Here is a 27,261-nt window from a genome sequence, read left to right on the forward strand (position 1 = left end):
CCTCCCTCCTTCTCTCGATCTCCCGGTGGTGCATTGTGGGAAAGAGGAGGATCGCTTTCTCCGCTGCTTCTCGGTTGGCGCTAATCCTCCAGGCCACATACAGCAGTGTAGTGCATGTTGTCGTTGTTGAGTAAACGAAAAACTGGGGATCCATTTGAAACCCAATACTGCCAAGTTGGGGTGATATTACTTCATTATTTGAATTCACATTTGGGGAGGTACCTTTAAATGAAAGAATGCCCAATTTCTGCGCTGCTCCGAACTGCACCAGGAAAAGCACCCAGTCCGATCTGGCTTTCTTCAGATTTCCCAGAGATCCAATACGGTGAGTTCTTTGTTAAAAGTTTACCCGCAGGGAACCGTACCTTTTGATTTTTTATGTAAACATGTGTTATGGTAGTAATGCTTTGGTTTACATATAACAGCGGTGCACACCTTTTTTTGTGGAAAGTTGTGAAGAAGGCACGCGGTATTACTACAGGGTTGGAAAGCATGTAGTAGTAAATGAGGTGCCAAACTAAATGCCATGAGGTATTTTCTTGGCATTTCCGCTTACTAGTACTCAAGCACTTAATGTAACGCAGTGTCTACTTCTGTGCAGGAGGGGATTAGCGCTCGTGTTGTTAGGCCTTTCCAGTGGAAAGTAGGCGGAGTTCTGCCGCCATCACTATCAATGATTCCGCCCAGCAAGGTCTTTGCGCGTGCGCATCACAATTTACATTCTCGTGTAAGTGGCAGTCCATGCCGGTAGTTTCTCACGCTTACCGGGGTAAATGGTCACTTGGGCAGCACCGAGTACACGCCTTCGTACTGAGGCAATTTAGAATTGGCAGTGAGCTTAATCTATATTTCTTTGGGTTGTGAGAAGAAAATCGGAGATACGCACGAGGACGAGCTTGCAAACGACTTTTAGACGTTGTAGGCAGTAGTGATTTCACGTGAAGTATGGTCATGTCATTTTCTAACCCTTTTAATCCTGACCATGTTCGCAGCGGGGCGCTGAAGCCTACTCTAGCTATCAAGGCTCAGGGCAGGAACAAACCCTGGACAGCACACCAGTCCATCGCAGGGCAAGCACCTACACATCAGACACATAATAAAGCCAATTTGGCCTCACCAATTCACTTAACCAGCATGTCTTTGGACAGTTAAGGGCAGAACATACAATCCCTACACGCAGAGGACCCGGGACACGAACCCTCGTCACATTGCTGAGAGGCAGAAGCACTACCACTGTGTCATAGTGAAGTATTGTGATGTTCATAATTTGGACTGGGTTGAAAATATTTGATGAGAAAAAGGCTATTCAACTCAATAATGGCCGCCAATCCTGCCCACTTAATTCTACCAAAATTCCATCAAGTCCGGTTTTAAAGGTTCCTGAAGTCGTCCTGTCGTATTTTGTGATGAACAAACACCGTGAGGGTCACTTTGCCATGAGTCAGGCAAAGTTCCGGCCATTTCCGTAATTTTGCCAAACTCTGTAAAATCCATTGAAGTCAATGGGGAAGGAGGAACAATACTAGTTTTCAGTGGATTATAATAATGTAATGGTCTTTGAAGTGTCTGATAACTATGCTGGAATTGTCTTGTGGCCAGAAATGTTATCTGAGCTGTGAGGCAGCAGTCCTAAACACTGCACCACTGTGCCTCAAACAACAAATGATGCAAACAAATGCCACAAACAAAACACATGAAATTGCCACAAACTAGCAATAAGTAAATAAAATATACTGTAGATAATTGCGCTGACAGAGTTCCGATTTTGGGGCATACATTGGCCATGCCACGAAGCAACTGTTTCTTGTTCTATTGTTTGAAGTTGTGGCTCCAGGTGCAGAGTGTTTCCTATATATGAGTGCACATCTTTTGTTTTTTTTTTATTAATTTTATTTGACGAAAATATTATTCCATACAATCAAGTCTAGCTTGTACAACAAAGAAGATAACATTACATACAATCAAATCGTATTTAACAAACCAGAATTCAACCGCCACCTGAGAGATAGAGAGAAGAGCAAATCTTTAAAAACAATCTTTTCCACAATATAAATGCTTATTCTAAAATTTTATTAATCAGATCTTGACATATTTTAAAAACATTGTGAACAACCTCAAAGTGAGAATTTGTTTTTTTTTTCAGTTTCAAATAGTATAGATCATCAGTTACCCACTGACTTATTACAGTTGGACTGGGATTATTCCAGTTGACCAAGATAAGTCTGTGTGCTAATAGTGTGGTATAGGCAATTACTATCTATTTGTCCTTCTCCACTTTAAGCCCATCTGGGAATACGCCAAACACAGCTGTTAATGAGTTAGGAGTGATTGTAACACCAAGGCTGTCTGATAGGCATTCAGTGATTTTTGTCAAAAATTATGTTAATTTGTTGCACTCCCAGAACATGTGACCCAGTGAAGATGGAGCTTGACTGCAACATTCATAGGTTGAATCTTGGCCTGGAATACGTCTTTTTTTTATTATTTTATATTATCTCACATAAATCAGTCTACAGGTCTGGGAGACAACTCAACAGTCTGTAGTGAATGACAACAGAATCTACCACTGCAAAGGCTGCGCCCACAGGGCTTCTTCCTAAATTCCCGTCTTCAATTTCTCCAGCTTGTGGAATTTAAATCACCAGAGTTTCAGGGGTAGAGCAAAAGACGTGATGCTGAGAGAAAATTAGTAGCTTAAATTGCTGCAATCCATTCAAGAGCGAATGCCAATGTATAATCTGATGTTATAGAATAGTTTTTCACTTGCATCCGGGTATGTTTATTTTTAACACAAGACAAGATTTTTTGGATAAATTGGGTCTACAGTTTTTGGCTGTAGACAGTTTATCGTAATCAAATGATTGCTTCAACTTTGTTGGATCAGGTTAACGAGAGCACCACTGCTCTTAGCTGTTTAAAATTACTGTCCCTACTTTCAGTGCCCTTTCATGTGGTTTTGGATTAGTTTAGAAATTTTGCATCCAGTTAGCAGTCTACATGTTACCACCTAGTTTTAAGCAAAATTCACTCCTTGTTGTCTCCAGATAAATATATTGTACATCTAGCTCGGCGAGACTAGTGTTATATTGGTAGTACTCATTATGGTCCCATTGTGTATTCATACCTAACAATTTTATTTCTTACATGTAATTCCTTACAATTACTTACATTATGTTTCATCTGCCACAAATCTGCCCAAGCCTGCATGCTGTCCAAGTCCTTCTATAATGATTCAACAGATTCTAGATTATCTGCCAATCCAGCTACCTTAGTATTGTGTGTAAACATAGCTTGTTATAAATATTCTTATCCAGATCATTTATTTATATATTATAAATAGTGGTGGCCCCAGCAGTGACTCCTGAGGGACACCACTCTCAACATCACCCAATTCTGATAAGGTTCCTTGCACCATAACCCTGCACTTCTTGTGTTTTAGCCAGTTCTGCAGCCATCTACACAATACAACCTGAACTTCCACTTCTTTTAGTTTGATTCCCAACCTCTTATGTGGGACCTTATTAAATGCTTTATGAAAGTCAATATAAATAATATATGCACCATTTTGATTGTATCCTTTTGTTGCACAACCTTTCTTGTCTGAACTCATTTTGACTGTTCACTAACTCTGCTGTTCTCCTGTGCTGTTCAATCTTTTCCTTAATAATTCCTACTATTAACCTCCTTAGCATTAGACCTGAGTATCACTCGGGCTGTAAAAACAGTTCTAAAAACGTTTGTTCAGAGTGTCACTCAGGCAACGGTATAGAAGCATCTTGTATAAGACCTGAGGATTACTTGGGCTGTAAAAGTGCCAACTACTTGGGCTGTAAAAGTGCCAACAACTTTAGTGCAGAGTGTTACTTGGGCAACAGTATAGGCTTATCTTGAGTAAGTGTCAGGACCAAGCCTTACCCGGGCAACTGTGTAGACATGTCTTCGCCTAGCCTTATAATGAGGTCTTGTAAAAAAACATCTCTCATCAGCAGTGATGACGAGGTGAATCTGTTTTCAGGCAATGAAACTGAAATGGTCAAAGAAACCAAAAGTGATTCAGATGAATCTGAAAGTCGCACATGTGCAGTGTTCTCTTCAAATTATTATTTTTGTTTGTATCATTTGTATCATTATACTTTGTACACTTCTGACTTTGTGCTTTTAGTGTTTTGCACATTTTACAGTAGAAAGATGAGACTAAATACAAATGTAATTTTTCAAGCCAAAAAATGCAATGCTTTTTACATGTATTGTTTAAGGAAAAAATGTTAACTCTAAGGAGGTTAAGTTACCCATGATGCACGTTAAGGTTACTGGCCTATAGTTTCTTGAATTTGTCCAGTAACCATTTTTAAATAGAACAGTTTACTATTTGATATTTTTTAGTCCTTAGGAATTTTCTCAGTTCGCAGTGACTTTATAAAAATGTACATCAAGGGTTTATATGTGTATTCACTTAACTCCTTAAGGACTCGAGGATAAATTATTTCCTGTTCCTGCTGAGTTGTCAGCCTATTTAATCTAAGCACTACTTCTGCCTCTACAACTTCAAATCACTCAGTACTTCCTTAGTAGTCTTTGTTACTGCTAGGAGGTTATTTACTTCCGACATGTGAAAACTTCAGAAAAATGCAAGTTTACAGCATTCGCAATTTTACTTTGTGTATATTTTAACTCCCACTTACTATTCTTGTTACACTTCACCTTCTCCTTGGCTGTTGTTTTACTACTAAAATACTGAAAGAGTCTCTTTAGGTAATTTTTCACCTTTTCTGCATTATTCTGCTCTTAATGTCCTTTTAGCTTCCCAAATGTCCTCCTTAGTGGTTTCTCTCATGCTGTCCTACACCCTATAATTTGCATTGGAGTTATTAGTCTTACACACCCTATACAGCTGTTTTTTTCATTGCAACTTATTTTTCATCTACCTGGGAATGATGTTAATCTTGATCCAGCCCTGCAAACAGGTCCTCCAACTTGCAGGGAAAACCTGAGGGTTGGTGGTAGGATTGGCACTCCAGGCACCGTAAAAAAACCTCACACTCTTCTAGTGTGGTGCTGAGGTGTCACCTGCTGCACTTGGGTCCCAATCCAGGTGGTTCATTGTTTGGTGGGTGCGGCAATGCACTGTAAACGCATGCTCTAAACCTCTCTCTCTCCATTAACCCACTGTACATTGCAAGGTGTAAGGTAAAATGTTTTTAAACCAGTTATTGTATATTGCTTCTATACTGTCTCAATGTTTAAATGCTTATCCCAATTTATCCATTTTATACTCTGCCGTATATGTTCAAAGTATGTCCTACCAAAGTTAAATGTAACAGTTTTAGTTTTTGCATCCATACTCTTCCAAAACACTGACATCTGTATTATATTATGGTTAATTGACCTTAGTGGATCGATTGCCTCTAGCTTGGTTATTACAAAATACCAAATCTAGATAGGCTTCACCAAACATTAATGCTTTAAAATACTGTGTTAATAGAACAGTCACTGATTAAGTTAAAAACTCCTGCTCTTGTATTCTGCTAATTGTAAGGTTATTCTAGTTAATAGTGGGGTAATTGAAGTCTCCCATGGCTATAATCACCACCTCAAAACTTGCCTAAATAATATTTTTAAAGAAATGTGCATTGAAAGTACTGTCTGCATTGGAAGGGTCTATAGTACACTCCTAAAATATGGCTTTTATTAATAGTGCTTTCCAGCTGGATCCAGATTTTTTTTTTACTAAGATGTTGCTCATCATTCAACTGAACAAGACATACACATAAATTCTGTTTGATAGAAGCAGCAACTACCCCTCCTTTTCTGTTCTATCTTTCCTGTAAATGTGTACAGATCTATGTTATATTCATCTCCACCTTTGCTATTTATGCAGGTTTTTGTTATCTGTATAATGTAACTATACTCGGATACATACAACTCAAAGTCAATTGTTTTATTTTTGATATTTCTGGATTAATGCAAACAATTGTTAATATGTTATTTATTTTGCTTTTGCACTTTAACTTTACTGTGGTGGGCTGGCGCCCTGCCCGGGGTTTGTTTCCTGCCTTGTGCCCTATGCTGGCTGGGATTGGCTCCAGCAGACCCCTGTGACCCTATAGTTAGGATATAGCGGGTTGGATAATGGATGGATGGACTTTAACTTTGGGCAAGAATTTAAGTTACCATGCATATTTGTTCTTACACTACTGTTTTTCCTTTCATGTACTGTTCTAAATTTGGCTTGTCCTAAACACGCTGTGCAAGGCTCTCTATCTGTTGAGCAAACCAGCATTTTAATCCCTCTCATGAATGGGCTCTCCACTATCAAAACCTCTCTCTTTCTAGGAACTGATTTTGACATGGCCCATTGGGTCCCCTCATGCTTCTCTACCACCTTAGAGTGTTCAGAGACTCTGTTCAGTTTTGCAATGTTCTGAAAACAGTTTTGACACTTCCAATTCTGAAGCTTATGCCCCCTGACAAGTGTACGCCCTTTGCCTTGCACCTACAGTTGTGCTTGTGAACCCTTTAGAATTTTCTATATTTCTGCATAAATATGACCTAAAACATCATCAGATTTTCACTGAGGTGAATCATGTAGCAATGTAAAATACACAGAACAAAACTTAGGTTCCAAAGGACCTTGTATGAAAGCATGGTGGAATTCACAACCATTTGAAATCATTATCACGTCATCACACCAATATATAATCATACTACTCATTCACATTTTAGTTATAACTTCTTTAGGTAAAGTTTGATTTTGAGTTTTATTTTGTGCTACTTCTTTTGTTTCAGTTATAAAGAATACAAGCAAAATAAATCTTCCAATGTATTTATTTAAAAAGGCATAAACATTTTAATGTGAAAAAGCTTGTGTCAGAACAGCCAAACTAGACTGCTGCATAATACACACTGTTACAGTATGTTTATGTGTTTTATTTTTGACTAAATATTTTATTAAAATATGCTGTCTTCTCAGTTCATTTGTAAAAGAACTTTCTAATGTTTCCTTTTTTTCATATACAAATGAGCTTTCACACTGCAACTCCAAGCTGTGTTGTGACTTACAGAGTTAGAGCACATACGCTTTCCAGTGTGGTTTCACCGTTCTAAAATAGTGGATGCAGTTACAAATGCTTACCAGCACTACTGAGTAACTTGCACATATACCCATACATCTATTTATAGTTAATGACGCTGCTTTCTTTCCATTGGATGAAACAAATAATCTTGGTAGTACACTGGGAGCAAAGCCTGAAAAATGCCATGACTGTAGTTGGCAAGTGTTCATTATAATATCCATTAAACATTGTTTTATTAAGTATGCATTCTGTGCCTTCCTTTTATTTATAGTCTGCCACTGTGTGATTGCTTAATGAAGGCCTATGCCTCTCTTTCATAAAATACATAAAAATTAAGCTATCAATTTTGCGTTTTGCTCCTGACCATGTTTACTGAAAATTGAAGTTTCACTTGTAACATTTTTGTAAGTAAGTAGTAGGGTGTTGTACCTTGTGAGCCATTATGTATGCAATGAGAAGCCAAGCAAAATGAATTTTTTTTGGCTAAGTGAACCGATTATATTATGCAAGCTTTCAAGGCAACTGAGGCCCCTTCTTCAGGCAGGTTGTAATCAATTTTATTAAAATGAATTGTCCAAATGAGGGTTCAACTTGCCTGTAGATTATCTATGCAATGCACCGAGAACAGCACGTCTTCAGTCTCTGGTTCATGTTTTAATGCAGGCGGTTGCAATTTGCTTTGTGTGTGTCAAATTTTTGCAGACTGTCCAACTGATTCCTGGTAGTTTGCTTCTGAAAATAAGAAAAGTAATCTCTTTTTTTAAACATCAATATTTATTTATATAGCACATTTTCATACAAAAAGATTAGACCAAAATGTGTACAAGAAATCTTTTAATAGTTGTAATGGTATAAGTCAGAGTCCTATGCAAGGAGGAGATGAAAACAAAACCTTCAGCTGGTAGGGTACTGTAGTACTGCAGAAAATCAACTTCTAAAATTGTTCCATGCCAACTTCAGTCAAAACGAGGGCTGTCAAATTAGCCAACAATTAATGTTTGAATATTCATAATAAAATATGCGTATATTCTAATATACTCATGCATATTTCAAATATTCTAGGGGCTACATGCACATTTATACTTCATGTCGATTTTTCTAGTTACTATCAATTACAGTGCAAAATTCCTTCATTGACCCAAGCATTATAGTGCCCTAAAATGGGCACACCATGTATAAAAAGTGTTGTAATTTATGCATGGTGTGACCAAAACATATGCAGGTACCCTTAAATTAAAGCCTGCAATGTGGACTTTCATCACATCTGAATTGATTGATTTGTAATTTTAAACTGTGGAATAGAGTGGTAAATAAAGGAAAAATATGACTTTGTCTTGAACATTATGTAGGAAAACACTGTATGATGTTTTAAATTTTTTTTTCTCGTTGTGCTTTTGTAAAGTATAAAGTGCTTATGGCTCATGTGGCATTTTTGAAAGACACACGTGAAAACTAGGGCTCTGTATTGGCAAAAATTTTGCGATACGATATACCGTGACCCTGTGTTCGGATTCAGCGGGTTGGAAAATGGATGGATGGATGGATGGATATATATTATAATACAGGGATAACAATACAATATATTGCAATGCTGTAAGCAAAGTGATGTATTGCAATTTTTTTAAATCTAATTTTAGGAAAACTGTCATAGTATAAAGAACACACCATCATATACATAAAATCTGAGTAAAAAAAGTTTACTTTTTTATGCAATCAGAACAGTGGGATCTGCAACTACATTTATCACAGTCCCTATAACATCAGACATCATAACAATACCTTTTGTGCAATCTGAGGAAAGGAATTAACATGTTCCTATATCACTAAAAAAAATCACTGTACTTTTTGATCCTGCTTTAAAGGTTCACAGTATGCCATACTGTGTTTCAAATAGTTTATAAGAAAATGCATAACATCATTGCACTGTAATCTGAACAAAAGAATTAACATTTGTTTACAGAATATCAGTAAAAAAATAAAAGTGCTTACAGGAATCTTTAGGTAAATAAATTAAGAAAATTAAAAAAAATATATCAAACAGTGTTACATACAGTACATACTGTATATATACAGACAGTATATATATTAAATTCTGCTTTAAAGGTTCACATTCTATTTTTTTAATTTTCAAGTTCAAGTATTTAATAAAAGAAAATACATTGTCCCTGTAACATCTAAAATCATAACACTATATTGTCTGCAATCTGTAAAAAGGAACTACAACTGCATATATCAGTGAAAATTAAAAGTGCTTGCAGGATTCCTAAAGAAAATATTAAACAAATGTAAGAAAATACATATATTTCGATAGTGAACATTTTCAGATCTTAAACTTGGATCACATGTGTTATTACAGTTTGTATGTATGTAAAGGTTTTTGTGGAGGAAGATGAGCTGATCAACATGCCCAGCTTTCAGAACACTTCTTTGTGCGGTAACAATGTCTCCTGCGGTGGGGAAAACTCTCTCCGCGGAGAAGCTTGTGCCAAGAATGCAAAGGAAACACTTTGCTACTCTGGATAACTGAGGGTACTCATGCTCATGTTCCTTCCACCACCTGAGAGGGTTTTCTTGGAGTGGCAAAGGGGTTTCTTCTCTAAACCTCTTGATCTCAGCTGCAGCAGAATCATGTGCAGATTTTGGTGCAGCATTATCTTTGGCAGGGGCAAATGTAGCTCCAAGTAAGTCAGCCAGTGCACTTGAGCTCCTTGGTCTTTTCATGGGTGGCATGGAGGAAGAGCCATACTTGTAGTAAGGTGGGTGATCAGCTTCCTGTGATTGGTCAATCTCCTCCACCAAACTGTCTACCTCATCTTGCTGTTGAAAAACATCAAAGCACCAAATCAAACTAGTATTGGCAGCTCTGTGGCTAAAGATCTTTATTGGTATCTGAAAGGTTGCTGGTTCAAATCCCATTACTAGCAGAAGGGGTCCTACTCTGTTGGGCCCTTAACTTGAAAATTGCTCTGGGGCACAGTACAATGGCTAAACCGGTGCTCTGACCACCAAAGGTCATGAGAAAAGAGAATTTATCTTGAGGGATTAATAAAGTACAGTAATCCCTCGCTATATCGTGCTTCGCCTTTCGCGGCTTCACTCCATCGCGGATTTTATATGTAAGCATATTTAAATATATATCGCGGATTTTTTGCTGGTTCGCGGATTTCTGCGGACAATGGGTCTTTTAATTTCTGGTACATGCTTCCTCAGTTGGCTTGCCCAGTTGATTTCATACAAGGGACGCTATTGGCAGATGGCTGAGAAGCTACCCAGCTTACTTTTCTCTCTCTGTTGCGCTGACTTTCTCTGATCCTGACGTAGGGGGATTGAGCAGGGGGGCTGTTCGCACACCTAGACGATACGGACGCTCGTCTAAAAATGCTGAAAGATTATCTTCACGTTGCTATCTTTTGTGCAGCTGCTTCCTGAAACGACATGCTGCACGGTGCTTCGCATACTTAAAAGCTCGAAGGGCATGTATTGATTTTTGATTGAAAAACAAACTCTGTCTCTCTCTGCTCCTGACGGAGGGGGTGTGAGCTGCCGCCTTCAACAGCTTTGTGCCGTGGTGCTTCGCATACTTAAAAGCCAAACAGCCCTATTGATTTGTTTGCTTTTCTCTATCTCTGTGACATGATCTGCTCCTGACGCACACTCCTTTGAAGAGGAAGATATGTTTGCATTCTTTTAATTGTGAGACGGAACTGTCATCTCTGTCTTGTCATGGAGCACAGTTTAAACTTTTGAAAAAGAGACAAATGTTTGTTTGCAGTGTTTGAATAACGTTCCTGTCTCTCTACAACCTCCTGTGTTTCTGCGCAAATCTGTGACCCAAGCATGACAATATAAAAATAACCATATAAACATATGGTTTCTACTTCGCGGATTTTCTTATTTCGCGGGTGGCTCTGGAACGCAACCCCCGCGATGGAGGAGGGATTACTGTATATCAAAATTAATTTTACAGTAAATGTACTACCACAGTACAAATTTCTGAACCCAAATTCATCCTAGTACACAGTTCTACTTTTCTACATAATTATCCATGTCCAGCTATTAAAACTAAATTGCATTGTATATAATAAAAACAAACAGACTAATTTATTAATTTATTTACTTACATTATGTTGCTTTTTTTATAGAAACCTCCACAGCATCAGTCATTTTGGAGTAGGTCTCATTAATCTCTGCTTCAGAGAGATTAGGTAGATCCTTAAACCTAGGATCAAGAACTGATGCCATGCACTGTGTTTCCCTCTCATTGGCATACAGTATCTCTTTCCCAGATCTTGTGCTATTGCATCCTTGATATCCTTCACTACCTGTGTGTCATCCAGTCTTTCCTCTGAGCTCATAACAAGCTTTGCGTAAAGTGGTGCCATGATAGATAGAGTGGGCATACTCTCCTCTGACATTACCAAGGTGGCATCTTTCATTGGCTTGAGTGCCTTGAGCACTTCCTCAGCACATGTGATGTCAGCCTCACTCAGTGTGAAGATATCCTTTTCACAGTTTCTGACCTCTGTTGACAGGAGTGCTGCACAGATGGCTGGTTGTTGTTCTAAAAATCTTTCTATCATGTCATAAGAGCTGTTCCACCTTGTGACAATGTCTGTGATTAACCTGTGTTTTGGTAGCTGAAGTAGATCTTGTTTGTCTTTTAGCTGGTGGCTGGCTATGGTGCTGCGTTTGAAAAAGCTTGTAACACGTCTGATCCTGCTGAGCAGTCGTTCCACGGCTGGCAATTTCAGTGCTTTCTGTGAGGCAAGATTCAGGCTGTGTGCAAAACATCGTACATATGTGATCTCTGCAAGTAAAGCCGCAACGTTCATATTGGATGCATTGTCTGTTACAATGACAGGCTCTTTCGCTTCCAGTTGCCATTCATGAACGGCCTCCTTTAGTAATGCTGAGATGTTCTCTCCTGTGTGGCTGTCACGCATAGCTCTTGTTTGTAGCACATACGAGTTCAGCTTCCACTCATCCGTTATGTGATGTGCTGTTATTGTTACGAATGATTCAGTGGCCCTTGATGTCCAAGCATTGCATGTCAAAGCGACTCTCACAGCTGAGTTGAGAGATTCTAGTACCCTCATTTTTACCTCCTCGTACAACTTGGGCACAGTGATGTTAGTGATGTGTTGTCGGGAGGGTATTTTGTAACAAGGCTCCATCGTATTCACCATATTTCGGAAGCCTTCATTCTTTACAACACTCAGAGGGAGCATATCTTTGCAAATGAAGTAGAGTATTGACTGAGTTATTTTGTTTGCATGAGTTGAGGTCGGTGCTAACTTCAATGTGTGAACTTGTTCCATAGTCAGTTGAGAGGGATCCGCTTTTTTACAGCTTGCCATTTGCTGCTCCTTTAGCTGTACATCAGAATAGTGTGCTCTCAGATTTGTTGTGTTCCCCAAATATTTGATTTTGGCATGGCACAATTTGCAGATGGCATGGCTGTTGTCAATCTCCTTAGTGCCTTCTTTATTGTCAAAGCCAAAATGAGCCCATACTTCCGCTCTGTACGCCGCAGGAGCCGGTCTAACTCCTCTGGATTCAGCCATCGGTTGTCGTGTTACTAGTCAGCTCGGTTTGTCACCGCACGATCCACGTTGTCTGCCAGATCCGCACGCCTGAATATTGAAAGCCTACATACGTCAACCTTACGCTACTTCCTGTCTCAATTTATGTTGTTAAGTTAGCTGCTGTCTTGTGTTCGGGGGTTTAAACACAACGATGTAGATGGCGACGTAGATGGCGCGGACTGGTGTGGCTGGCCGTCTGCTCGTCTCTCTAGTCTATGTTTTAACTTTGTTTTTATGTTTTATGTTTAGGTTTATTTGTCATACATAGGTTAACACAGGGTCAACATACAATGAAATGTGTATGACGAGAAAAACAAGTCACTCAGCCTAGATCCAATAAAGCTAAAAAAAAAAAAAAAAAAATTACAAGTTAAAAATAGACTAGCTATATAAAATAAAATGTGTACGTTTTAAAAGAAGTTATAGAGCAATATGAGTTGAATGAGCAGCAAGTACAAATGACAGTTATTGCACAGATAATGCTTTATAAGTACAGATGCATATTCCATAAAGTGCAGATGCATGTTCCAGTCAGTATTCAGAGTGTGTGCAGGTACAATTTGTGTGTGAGTAGTGCAATGTAGATGTAATGTAATGTAGGTGTCATGTAAGTGTATGTAAGTGTTCAGGTGTTGCTGTTGAGGAGTCGAATGGCCTGGTGGTAAAAACTGTTCTTAAGTCTTATAGTCCGAGCAGCCAGACTCCTGTATCGTTTATCCCAACGGCCACTGTCCTATGATCGTGAGTCTTTACTAAACATATTTTCTGGCTTGCTTTCCTCTCAATTTTCATCTCCTTGTTGGATTTTTTGTGAACCTCCACCTTTGTTTTATTCATCTCCTGACGTCTTCACCTGGACGCTGGTGTTCACCTGTATCAGTGAGTTGAATGCCCCTCGGAGACGCAAACGCACCCGCCGCCGTCGTGGGAAAAGAGCCGGAATTGCTGTTAAACAACGCCGACTTAAGTCCCAGAGCTTTGATTCCCGATGCCTGCGAGTCGTCTATGACCCATCTTCTCCTGCTCAGGACTCCATCACTGGTTCATGGGCACTGGACACCGAATTTAATTTCTCCATTTCAAGACAGCATCACTTTTCCTCGGCCTGCAATCGAGTAGTAAACACTGCTAATCTTCACACGCTCACCTGTGCTCATCCCGCAACGAGCTCTTCTACATCTATCAAGGCTGCTCTCTTGAACGTGAGATCAGTGTCTAATAAAACTTTTATTCTGCAAGACTTTATTACCTCAAATAATCTGGATTTCTTCTTCATCACTGAGACTTGGATTTTAAATGGTGACTCTTCTTGTTTTACTGACATGACTCCACCAGGTTATTCATTTTTAAACTCTCCTCGCCTGACTCGTCGTGGGGGGGGGCATTGCCACTATTTTTAAAAGTATGTTCTTGTGTCGGAGCCTTACAAGGGGTCCGTTTAGCAGCTTCGAACTTCAACTTTTCGAAGTGTGCAGCTCCCTTTCTCTGCTGTTTGCCATGGTTTATAGACCTCCTGTAATTAATGAAACTTTCATCTCTGAATTCTCTGATCTCTTGGCTGATATCACCCTCTCTCACGATAAAGTTCTTATTGTTGGTGATTTCAACATTGACGTTTGTTGTCAATCGAAACCTTTGGTCAATGACTTTTTATCACTTTTGGACTCATTTGATTTTATACAGCATATTAATCCGCCAACCCACTCTCTCGGTCACACCCTCGATTTCGTTCTTACTTGTGATATTTCAGTGAATAATATTGATTTATGTGATGTTTCTTTTACTGAACATTTTTCTATAATGATGAATCTGAATATTACTGTCAATGTCCCGACTAATAGCTGTCCCCCACGCTGCTCGCGCTTTTTAAATTCTTCTATTATATCTGATTTTAAAACCATTTTCTCTAGTCTTTATGTGCACGACCAAAATAATGGTATCGATGATTCTGTCGTAAAATTGAATTCTTCCTGTAAAACGATTTTAGACTCAATTGCTCCGCCCAAGATACGCAGTAATAAGGGTAGACCTGCTCCCTGGCTAAATGAAAATACACGATCACTGCACCGCACCTGTCGAACTGCTGAACGGTGTTGGAAAAAAGATGGACTGATTGTCTCTAAACAGATTTTTAGGACTTCTCTTTTCAATTTCCAGGCTGAAGTTAAGATAACGAAACAAAATTTCTTTGCCGATTTAGTATCCCGTCATTCAAAGAATCCTAGGGTCTTATTTACTTCAATTAATGCGGCCATTCACCCCCACTCTGCGATGGGATCAAATAGCATTGTTCATTCATGTGACCAGTGTCAGCAAAATCAATACTATCCGCCATGGCATTGTTCAAAGGGGCTATGAACTTTACACTGTTAATCATGACATTGTCTTAGAATCCTTTGATCTAGTCTCACTTTCACAGCTAAAAAGAACTATTGACTCCCTTAACCAGCCCCCAGTCCTCTGGATATTGTACCACCACGTCTCTTAGTGGAAGCCTTTGATGTGTTGGGCTCACCCTTATTAGCCATCATCAATGATTCTATTAGTTCGGGGGTTGTGCCCTCTTTTTTTAAACATGCTGCAGTCTGTCCCTGTCTAAAAAAGGCAGAATTAGATCCTGGAGTTTTAGCTAATTTTGTCCAATTTCCCAACTGCCATTTCTGGCTAAAATTCTAGAAAGAATTATTTATAATCAATTGGTTGATCACCTTAACTCCAATAATTTATTTGAGATCTACCAATCTGGCTTTAGGCGTTATCATAGTGTTGAAACGGCACTCCTGAAAGTGTTCAATGACATCTCTCTTATTACTGACTCAGGTGATGCGGCAGTCCTTCTCCTCCTTGACCTGTCCGCTGCCTTTGACACTATTGACCATGAGATATTGCTGTTGCGGCTTGAACATCTTGTTGGGCTTAAAGGGGCTGCTCTTAACTGGTTCAGATCATATTTAACTGGTAGACACTTTTCAGTGACTTTTAATTCCTCTTCTTCATCTACTGCTCGTCTTAAATATGGTGTTCCTCAGGGATCCATTTTGGGTCCTATTTTATTCTCCATATACCTTCACCCTATTGGAGTGATTTTTAGGAAATTTAACATTTCTTTTCACTGCTATGCTGATGATACTCAGGTTTATATTCCTGTCTGCAACTCTACAACAAATCAACTCCACAACTGTCTGTCTGAATTAAGATCCTGGATGGCTAATAATTTTCTTGATCTAAATCAAAATAAAACGGAGGTGCTTATAGTGGGTCCATCAGCTAAAGCCCAAATTGGTCTTGGACTTCTCGGCTCTTTCTCTGTCTTTTCCAAACCTCAAGTCCGCAATCTTGGTGTTACCTTTGATAGTAACCTCTCTTTTGAGAAACAAGTAAATTCTGTAGTAAAGAGTTGCTTTTTCCAACTTCGTCTATTAGGTAAGATAAAGCCTTTTTTATCTTCTAGGGATCTTGAGATAGCTACTCAAGCGTTTATTTTTTCTCGCCTCGATTACTGCAACTCGCTGTATTCTGGGATTAACAAATCCCTGATATACAGGTTACAGTTGGTCCAAAATGCTGCCGCTCGCTTTCTGGTTGGGGCAAGAAAGTATGACTCTGTCTCTCCTATTTTAGCTTCTTTACACTGGCTGCCTGTCAGTTTTCAAATTGATTTTAAAATCTTGCTGCTAGTTTTTAAATCTTTACATGGGCTTGCTCCTGCCTATTTATCCAAATTGTGTGTTTTACACCAGCCATCCAGAGTGCTTAGATCTTCTGGTCAGCTGTCTCTGGTTGTCCCTCGTTCCAAGTGTAAAACCAAGGGGGATAGGGCTTTTGCAGCTGTTGCGCCTCGCCTGTGGAACTCTTTACCTCATCATATAAAGGAGTCGTCTACAATTGAACTGTTTAAAACAAGATTAAAGACTCATTTCTATTCACTTGCATTCCGTGACCTTCAGTAATACTGATGGTTTCCTCTTTGTGATTATATAACATTACTTCTATTTTTTATGTATATAACATTACTTCTGTTTATTATGTATTTTATTTTATGTTCATATATTTTATTTCTATTTATGTTTTATGTTAATTTGTTCTATTTTTGTAAAGCACTTTGGCCACAGCATTACTCTGTTTGTTTTAAATGTGCTATATAAATAAATTGACATTGACATTAACGCAAAATGAACTGTGTGCCTTTGTAACTTTGTATGTAAACTAGTAATTAAAAGTCGATATTATGTTTTTGAGAATCGATGGAATATCAAAAAACATAATATTGTAATACTCAAGTGTATCGATATTTTTTTACACCTCTAGTGAAAACTCGAACCTGCAACTTGAAAATACAACTGTTCACAAAAACAGTATTCTCTTTTACCTTTTACTGCCTGTAATGCAAATAAGAAACAAAAAAAAACTCTGGTGATTGGTTAAACATGTTAAAAACATTGCCAGCTGTGCTTCATTTTGAGACTCTAGAAGTAATATCATTGCCTCTGTCTTTTTGTATAAAATAAGTGACTAGAGTCTATATGTGTTCCATAAGTGAAACAAATGAATGTACTAAATGTTCCATCATAATGATTTTTAATTATTTTATATAGAATAGCATAATGAACTAAACTCATTTCTCATTTTCCCATTTACAATTGCAATAAGCTATTATACGGGCAAACCTGAGTAATAAGTGTCATGGGAACAATGTTAAGATGAAACAACAACAGTTGTAGTTTTTGAATACTTGGATGAAACCGCATACTATGACAAAGTTTTGGTTGAGTCACTATCTGAACACAAAGCTATGATGTTCAATGCCTGCAACCGGCCAATTTAAAGTTAAAGGAAAAAAATACTGACAGCCAATAATGAAATAAATATATATAAATTGGGTATCAGTCTGTTGTGTTTGTGTTACACTTTTACTTCTTGTGCCGCCACAAACCTGTAATTGATAGGGCTGGTTTGGAAAATACAGAGGCGTGTTTGGCATGAAGGTTGTTTGCAGGGCTATCAGTATTCCTTCATTGTCCAAAAGTCATTCATGACATTTAGCTGAACAAATAAATTGGATTGAGGGTCTGCACAGTAATGAACAAATAATGTGACTTGTTTATCAGTGCAGGAAAATCTCAAGGAAATCTGGTTATTAAGTCTGTGGCTATGTAATCATTCAATGCAAAAGACTATATACTGTACTGTAGATATATAGTACTATGCAAATGTTTTAGGCAGGTGTGAAAAAATGCTATAAACAAAGAATGCTTTCAGAAATATAAATAATGATTTTTTATTGTTATCAATTTACAAAATGCAAAGTGAGCAAACAAAAGAAAAATCTATTCAAATCAATATTTGGTGTTACTACCTTTTGCCTTCAAACCAGCATCAATTCTTATAGGTACACTTGCACAAAGTCAGGGATTTTGTAGGATTATAGTCAGGTGTATGATCAACCAATTATACCAAACAGGTGTTAATGATCATCAATGTCACACGTAGGTTGAAACACAGTCATTAACTGAAACAGAAACAGCTGTGTAGGAGGCTTACAACTGGGTGAGGAACAGCCAAACTCTGCTACCAAGGTGAGGTTGTGGAAGACAGTTTCATGTCATGGCAAGATTGAGCACAACAACAAGACACAAGGTAGTTATACTGCATCAGCAAGGTCTCTCCCAGAGAAAGATTTCAAAGCAGACTGGGGTTTCAAGATGTGCTGCTCAAGCTCTTTTGAAGAAGCACAAAGAAACGGGCAACGTTGAGGATCGTAGACGCAGTGGTCGGCCAAGGAAACTTAGTGCAGCAGATGAAAGACACATCAAGCTTATTACCCTTTGAAATCAGAAGATGTCCAGCTGTGCCATCAGCTCAGAACTGGCAGAAACCAGTGGGACCCAGGTATACCCATCTACTGTCTGGAGAAGTCTGGCCAGAAGTGGTCTTCATGGAAGAGTTGCAGCCAAAAAGCCATACCTCCAACATGGAAACAAGGCCAAGCGACTCAAGTATGCACGAAAACATAGGAACTGGGGTGCAGAAAAATGGCAGCAGGTGCTCTGGACTGATGAGTCAAAATCCATATTACTAACCGAGAATGGTAAACCAGATGGCATGGACGCAGGTACACGGTGATGGGACCATGAGACACACTGCGCATAAACCACAAGCGAAGTCATATCCACCGCGCACGAAGGAGTTATGGCCAAAAAATGAAAGAGCTCAACTGACGTGGATGAGAAATGAAGCAACAACGCGCCCATAACTAACGACTACCGACACAGCCACACAAAAAAGAGGATTCTGCGCTGCAGCCCAGAATCAAACGGAAGAGGCTACAGAGGCCCCACAGGTCCACAATGAGTGAAGGCGCAGGCGTCACCGCCATATTGTGAGTGGCACTACTGCGGAAGGCGCAGGCATCACCGCCCTATTGTGAGTGGCACTACTGCGGAGTGAAGTTAGGAATAATGTGCTGCTTGGGATTGTACAAACCGCTGAACACTTTACACCGAATGCAAACACAATACAGCTCAACGATACAAACACTAGCCCACCTGGATAAGATCAATGAACTCAGGCGCTTACAACGCGCGTCTGAAACTGCGGAAGCAAACCAGGCACGGGTTCAAAACAAACGAGCTCGACTGACGGATATACAAACACGAGCCCGCCTGGATAAAATCAACGAACGCAGGCGCCTACAACGCGCGTCTGATATGCCGCAAGCAAAGCGGGCATGGCTCCAAGACAAATGACCTCAACTAATGTATTTCAGGATACCCAACGCCGGGGGTAGGCGAGCGAAGCGAGCAGGGGGCGGAGCCCCCCCTGTTTTGAATATTTGGCTGTAGCAGAAGGCAGTTTGTTCATCAAAGGTCTGGAGAGCAGTACAATAATGAGTGTCTGCAGGCAACAGTGAAGCATGGTGGAGGTTCCTTGAACGTTTGGGGCTGCATTTCTGCAAATGGAGTTGGAGATTTGGTCAGGATTAATGGTGTTCTCAATGCTGAGAAGTACAGGCAGATACTTATCCATCATGCAATACCATCAGGGAGGCGTATGATTGGCCCCAAATTTATTCTGCAGCAGGACAACGACCCCAATCATTCAGCCAAAGTCATTAAGAACTATCTTCAGCGTAAAGAAGAACAAGAAGTCCTGGAAGTGATGGTATGGCCCCCACAGAGCCCTGATCTCAACATCATCAAGTATGTCTGGGATTACATGAAGAGACAGAAGGATGTGAGGAAGCTTACATCCACAGAAGATCTGTGGTTAGTTCTCCAAGATGTTTGGAACAACCTACCAGCCGAGTTCCTTCAAAAACTGTGTGCAAGTGTACCTAGAAGAATTGATGCTATTTTGAAGGCAAAGGGTGGTCACACCAAATATTGATTTGATTTAGATTTCTCTTTTGTTCATTCACTGCATTTTGTTGATTGATGAAAATAAATGATTAACACTTCCATTTTTGAAAGCATTCTTTGTTTACAGCATTTTTTCACACCTGCCTAAAACTTTTGCACAATACTGTATTTAAACAACATATGATATTATATTGCTGTTGTATGGTCTGCTAAAACATCCAAAGTACACAGTGAGCATTACCTTTAAAGTTGGACCATACAGAATCTCTAACAAATTATTAAAGTAAAAATAGCCTTCTCCTTATGTGTTAATTAATTAATTATATAAATCTACTCCTCTGAATGCTGGGTTGTCTGCTTCTTCTTCCTGAATTATTATAAGAGACTTGTTTTGATTTGTGTTTCTGAAGAGATCCAAACATGGGGGTGGAGCACCAACACGGTATCATTTAACTGCTTGTTGGCCACAAAGCCATCTATATAGACAAGGGCAGCAATAATCTGTCTAGTAACTAAGAAGCCATCCCAATGTGCACATTTTTCATGGTGTGGATTTCTTTAAATATTAAGCAATGCCTGGCAAATGATTATAGATTTGTGTTATTTCTATAATTTTGTAGAAGAGGCAGCCCACCCCTACATTTTTCTCTAGGAAAGAAACACTGAAATGCATTATAATTTTTGAAGGAAAGTCAAAGGTATGGTACTTATTTTCGATGGTCATTCATAAGGTGCTAAACCAGCTTTTTGTTGCTCTGATGGATGCATAACATTTCTAGCATAATCCAACAGTAAGTCGGGGATCTCAGGTTCAAGAATGAACTACAATAGATGATTCTTTTAGCATGTCAAACAAGGCATTTAAAAATTAATTCTTCATACAACCGTATATCTAAAAGCAGTGCAGGGAGTAAAATATCTGGCCTAAAATGCACTGTGAAGGTGTATGCTTAAGAAACAGAAGACTGTGCATTTTAATAATGACGATACAAGCTAACTATTCAATATTCTGAAAAGGTGTGCAAACACATATCTTAGAATTTCCACAGTATTGCATAACATGTCTAATACTGAAGGAAATAGGATGTAAAATTAACTACTGTTCTTTTACATTCGGATATCATTTTTTTGCCTGTGAATGATATCTTTTTAGAATACATTCAAATTCTGTTCAGCTAATGACATTTGATCTGAAAGCCCCAGCAATAACCACTTATTTTTTAACTGGGAAAGAAGTTATTAAGATTTTTACAATTTCTTGGGTGTTCCAAGAAATCTTGAAATTTTGTGTCTATTCTTATTTGATTAAGCTTTGAATCAAGTATTTTCTACATAGTATGACAGGAGTGGTATTTATTGATATTTCAGATGATTTCATATTTTTCTTATATTCCTTGAAAGCTCGGCAGATAAAATAATTGTTCACTCAGTAGTGGAGAACTTGTGTCAAATTGTTGCAGGGACTTTTGTACACTTCCATCATAGAAGGTATGACACAAGACATGTTAATGTAAGCACTGTTGTAAAACAGAAAATCTTATTGATTTCTTTCTTTCTGAGTCTTAATAATATTATATATTTTTTTATGTTAATATATTTTAGTTCACAGTAATAATATAGCATTATTGTTTATATAAATGAAGATATTGCAAATGTTTACTATAATTTTAAGTTTTTACATAAAAGAGGAATAGTTTAAAGTACATCTAATCTTGAATATATTCTTTTATTGTTTTTGAAGCAGATGTAAACTGTGGGTGGAAAATTGTCGAAGAGCTGATTTGGAAGATAAAACTTCAGATCAACTAAATAAGCATTACAGACTATGTGCAAAGCATTTTGAGCCTTCAATGATATGTAAAAGTGTAAGTTAAAAGTTTTTTGGCCTTTTAAAAAGAGTGTTTCCAAAGATTATTAATTATATTAATGAATGATAATTGACATTAATTATTAAACTAATATTAATTCATACATAACCTCTAAAGTAATATTAGGCAGTTGTTCAAATTTAAATTGCATATGTTTGTGCTTACTTTCCAGAGTCCTTATAGAACTGTTCTGAAGGACAATGCTGTACCTACTATTTTCGACCTGACCAGTCATCTTAATAATCCACATAGTCGACACCGAAAGAGAATTAAAGAATTTGTATGTATTGGTGTTTTTCAGTAAAATCACACATGTTAAATGGAAGATTGTAACAGACTGTTTATAAAACCCATCTTGTCTTAATTATTTGTATTTTGTATGGTATATTTGAAAACATATCCTAATAGTTGTAAACATAACTGTAGTATTGAATGGTTATTTGTCAGTGAGAAAAGTTGTATATATTTTTAAAAATCTGTCTACATGTCTGCATTAATTATGTACAGGTTTTTTTATAACCCTAATTCCAAAAAAGTTGTGATGCGTTGTAAAATGTAAATAGAAACAGAATGAAGTGGTTTGCAAAACTCATAAACCCATATTTTTTTCACAATAGAACATAGAAATCATATCAAATGTTGAAAGTGAGAAATTTTACTATTTCGTGAAAAATATTAGCTCATTTTGAATTTGATGGCAACAACACATCTCAGAAAAGTTGAGACACAGGCAAAAAAAAAGGCTGGAAAAGTAAGTGGTACTAAAAAGAAAGAGCAGGAGGAACATTTTGCAACTAATAAGGTCAATTGGCAACAGGTCAGTAAAATGACTGGTTATAAAAAAGCATCTTAGAGAGGCAGAGGCTCGCTTAAGTAAAGATGGACAGAGGTGTACCAGTCTGCAAAAGACTACTCCTGGAAATTGTGGAACAATTTCAGAATAAGGTTCTTCAATGTAAAATTGCGGCGATTTTGAATATCTCAAAGGTTGTATATATCCTTCAAAATGTGTGGTTATTTTGTCATTTTTCTGACTGTAGTGTATAATGTTTGGTGTGTTCCTGTACCAAATTAATTCATCTGTACCAAATTTGTGCTATATGTACCAATATCTATATAACATCTAAAAAACTGTAGTATATCTGACAGATGTATGCTCTTTAATTAATAACTTGCCTGTTCACTGTCTGAAATGGACTTTTATATTACATTTACTTATTTTATTGTAATACATTTCATGTAACAAATTGCTGAACATAGTGGGCAGTCATTCACCAGAAGTTATTTTTTATATAGTTGAATAAGTGGTAATGTCTAAAGAATATGCTTTATATTTGGAATCATCATTATTACACATTATCTGTTATTGATGATAATTGCTGATAATTATTTTGCAATAGATTGAGTAAAAGTTACCATGTTTTACATTAAAAATAATTGAATTAATTAATGCTTATAATGGTAAACAATGTTGCTTTCTTGAAGAATTTGTACAATTTTAGAGCAGTTAGATAAGAAGATCCAACTTTGAACAAATTTAGATCTTGTAATCTCTACTCTAGAGTGTTTTGAAGAACAAAGCAAGTCAAGATCGAGTGGTATTTCTGATGAAATGCATGTTGTTTAGAATTTTATGTGTTTAATAGATAGTGATGTAAACCTATATGCAGTTCAGATTTAGTATGCATTTTTTCTAACTCAAGGAGCTAAGTTTTTAATTTATTTATATTGTATTTTTTTGCAGACTGAAGAAGAGCTAAGAAAGATGAAAGAAAGAAGGCGTGAGTATCTATTTTGATATAGTATGGTTTTAAACACTATCGTAAAATAAAAGTGTGATTTGGTTAAAACCAATAAAATGCTTGGATGACCTTCGTTAACTTGCATAGGAAGGAAAGACAATACTAGCAATTCCTAGAAGCAATTGAAGAATAACATGTACAGTAGATGGAGATGTGTTTTTTTTTCCTTCCCTCCTCCATCTTCTGTCGAGTATCAACATAACAATGAATCGGGCTGTTCAGGTGAAACAAAATAGGAATAAGGTTTCTCCACTTTTGTTTTATGCTTGGATATTTGAGAAATAAAAGCTGTATTTCCCTTTGCTGAAATTTGTTTATTAATTTTATTTCAAGAAGGTAACATAGTATCCAATCAGGCAGATACAATTTGCAGAACTTATGCAACAAGATACTTCTAAATCAATCTAGAAGCAACACCAGAGAAATAATGAGAAAAAAACAAAAGTTAACAAAAACAAAAATTCAACCCCTACCCAAGAAACATGTATATTTTTTATTTGGAAAATTGTAACTGACATAGTTGGTGTGAGCTTTTAATTGTGTATTGTATTAAATTAATTGTATTGCTGTTTACTGGTGAAGGTTAAATTATTATAAAATGTCATATGCATAATAAACTAACCAACAGTAAACTGATATAATGGTATTAAAGGGCATGGAATCAAAAGAACACATCTTAGTAGCATAGAGTTGTATTTGCCAACATAATGCTGTAGTATTAGGGTGTTGTACTGTGTTAGCTATTATGGATGTAGTGAGACGTCAAGAAAAATTACATATTTTATTGGTTAACTAAAAAGATTACAATATGCAAGCTTTCGAGGCAACTCAGGCCCCTTCTTCAGGCGAGATGGAAGAAGGGGCCTGAGTTGCCTCGAAAGCTTGCATATTGTAATCTTTCTAGTTGGTCAATAAAAGGTGTCATTTTTCTTGACTTCTCACTACCAACATAATGCTGCTAATTCAAGTCCCACTAACATGCTCATGTTTAGACTATTTAAATATGCATTTTATTCATCTATACTTTACATGCAGATTTCCTTATAGTGTTACTTGCCATTAAAGGCACTACATAAAAGAGTTGTGTTGCATCATTTTAAATCTTCTCCATAGCATTTGATATTTTTCTTTGTTTTAGTTGAAATTTTAGCTGAACAGGAACAGTTGAACAAGGAACATGAAAGCAGTCTACAAAATCAGACTCACGAATGTGAAGAAAGTGAGGAGGACCTAGTACCATTAACTCCAGAAGAAAAGGAAATCAAAGATTATCTTAAGTCGTTGTTTGAAATCTTAGTCATGATGGGAAAGCAGAATATCCCCTTGGATGGGCATGGTGATGAGGAAGAAGACAGTGAATCTTTCACTCCCAGTAATTTTCAAGCTCTCCTTGAGTACCGCATAAATGCAGGTGATGAAATTTTGAGGAAAAGATTTGAAATGACTGCAGTGAATGTGGAATACTGCCCTATTTTGCAGCAAAAACAAATGATGGAGATTTGTGAGAGCTGCATTCGTGAAGAAGTCCTTAGGGAAGTCAGAGAATGCCGCTTTTTCTCTCTTGTCACAGATGATGTAGTAGAAGTCACAGGGGAATGCCATCTTCCTTTGTTTTTGAGGTTTGTAGATGAGGCAAACAACCTGCGTGAGGAGTTCATAGGTTTTTTTCCTTGTGAAGCAGATGAAGACACTTTAGCTGAAAGGCTACATGCTGAAATCACAGAAAAATGGGGACTTAATATGGAATATTGCAGAGGTCAAGCTCATGTTTGTTCTGGACACCATGCAGTCAAAATAAAAGCCGTTGGCGCCAAGCTCATGGAGAAATATCCATTGGCAGTATGTACTCCATGTTCTTCTTGTTCCCTTAATATCTGGTTGGCAAAAGGTTTACCACTTCCCAGTGTTCAGATTGTGCTATTGACTTTGAAAAAAATAGATACATTTTTCTCAAAATCCCCACTTCTTTTGGCAGAATTGGAGAATTCAATTTCTGTTGTTTATCAAAATAATGAAGATAAAGCAAATGAACTTCGAGAGCTTTGCCGCACTCAATGGACAGAAAGGCATGATGCTTTTGATACAGCTGTTGACCTGCTAGAATCCTTGCTACTGTGTGTGGATAGTGTAAACGAAAATGAAAGTTTCAGGTGGAACAATGATATTGCCTTTGAGGCATACATGATTTCTGAGAGTTTGGCAGACTTTGAATTTGTTGTTACATTAGTGATTTTAAAAAATGCGCTGTCCTTCACTAGAGCCTTTGGGAAAAATTTGCAAGGACAGACCCTGGATGTATTTTTCGCTGCAAGCAGTTTAACAGCAGTCCTGCATTCCTTGAACGAGATTATGGACAACATCGAAGTTTACCATGAATTCTGGTTTGAAGAGGCTACTATATTGGCTGCAAGATTAGAAATTCCAGTAAAGCTTCCAAGGACGTGCCTCAGAAGAAATCGAATGGAATCAGGCTTCGAGGTAGTGCCTGAAAGTTTCTATAAAGAATATTTAAGCATTCCAGTAGTAGTGCGTATCATTCAAGAGCTGAAAGATATTTTCTCTGATAATCACTTGAAAGCGCTTAAGTGTCTATCCTTAGTCCCTTCAGTAATGGGCCAGCTGAAATTTAACACTTCAGAGGAAAATAATGCAGATATGTACAGAAGTGATCTTCCCAACCCAGACACACTCCCTGCTGAGCTCCATTGTTGGCGAATCAAGTGGAAACATCGAGGAAAGGATGTGGAGCTTCCATCAACCATTTATGAAACTCTCCACTTATCAGAAGTAAAGTTCTTTCCCAATGTTTACTCTTTCCTAAAAGTACTTTGCACTCTGCCAATTATAAAAGTTGAAAATAATAAATACGAGAGTGGCCGCAAAAGATTAAAGGCATACCTTTCTAATACTCCTGTAAATCACAGGTCTAAAAGTTTAGCTCTTCTTAATATCAACTATGATGTTAAGCATGATTTAGATTTAATGGTGGACACTTATACAAAGATGTACCCAGAGAAAACGGATCAGCAGTAACGGATTCATTGCAGATTAATTTGTAAAAAGGAAATGCCAGTGTTTCACTGTTTACAACTACATTGTGGGCCATTTTTTATATAAATTTATTGTTCTCTGTCTGTCAGTCTGTGCACATGTAATGTATATGAATGCATTTGTGCTGGTTATGTTTGGATTGGTTGTCCCTGAGACAGGAGTGAACTGCTATCACATTTCCATTTAGCAATGTCTGCCTAACTGACTTATTTTTATCATTGTCTACATTGCTTTCACCATCGCTTGCAGTGCTTTGTATATGGTTTTTGAAAGATGCCTTTTTGTAAGATAATTTGTTCTGAAACTATTATCAGCAAGTTACATAATTTTTGTAATATGTAAATAAGAAGCAGTTTATTGGTACATTGTCTCATTTAGCTGAAAAGGTTAAAAGAAACTTGGAGCAAAAGCATTGCCTAAATTAAAGTACAGACAAAATGAAATATTAAAGATAAGTGTGTGCATTGGTGGTTGTCTTCACAATTACTTTTCAAATCGTGTGTGTGTGTATGTGTGTACAATGT

The 27,261-nt window shown here is 37.6% G+C and overlaps 1 protein-coding gene across 2 annotated transcripts; it reads left to right on the forward strand.

The window, feature by feature from the left end:
• On the forward strand, nt 1-26,820 carry LOC114650089 (52 kDa repressor of the inhibitor of the protein kinase-like). Of its 2 annotated transcripts, none has more exons than XM_028799533.2 (5): nt 1-325; nt 21,758-21,881; nt 22,057-22,164; nt 23,629-23,665; nt 24,825-26,820. In XM_028799533.2, exons 1-5 carry the CDS (start codon nt 237-239, stop codon nt 26,717-26,719), a joined length of 2,253 nt encoding a protein of 750 aa, XP_028655366.1. In that variant the 5' UTR covers nt 1-236; the 3' UTR covers nt 26,720-26,820. The 2 variants fall into 2 exon arrangements, with proteins under 2 accessions (XP_028655366.1, XP_028655367.1); XM_028799534.2 differs by having other exon boundaries at nt 2-325; nt 21,761-21,881.
• Nucleotides 26,821-27,261: the final 441 nt, after the last annotated feature.

The sequence above is a fragment of the Erpetoichthys calabaricus genome, chromosome 4 (genome assembly GCF_900747795.2).
Source record: "Erpetoichthys calabaricus chromosome 4, fErpCal1.3, whole genome shotgun sequence".
NCBI classification, from domain to species: Eukaryota; Metazoa; Chordata; class Cladistia; order Polypteriformes; family Polypteridae; genus Erpetoichthys; species Erpetoichthys calabaricus.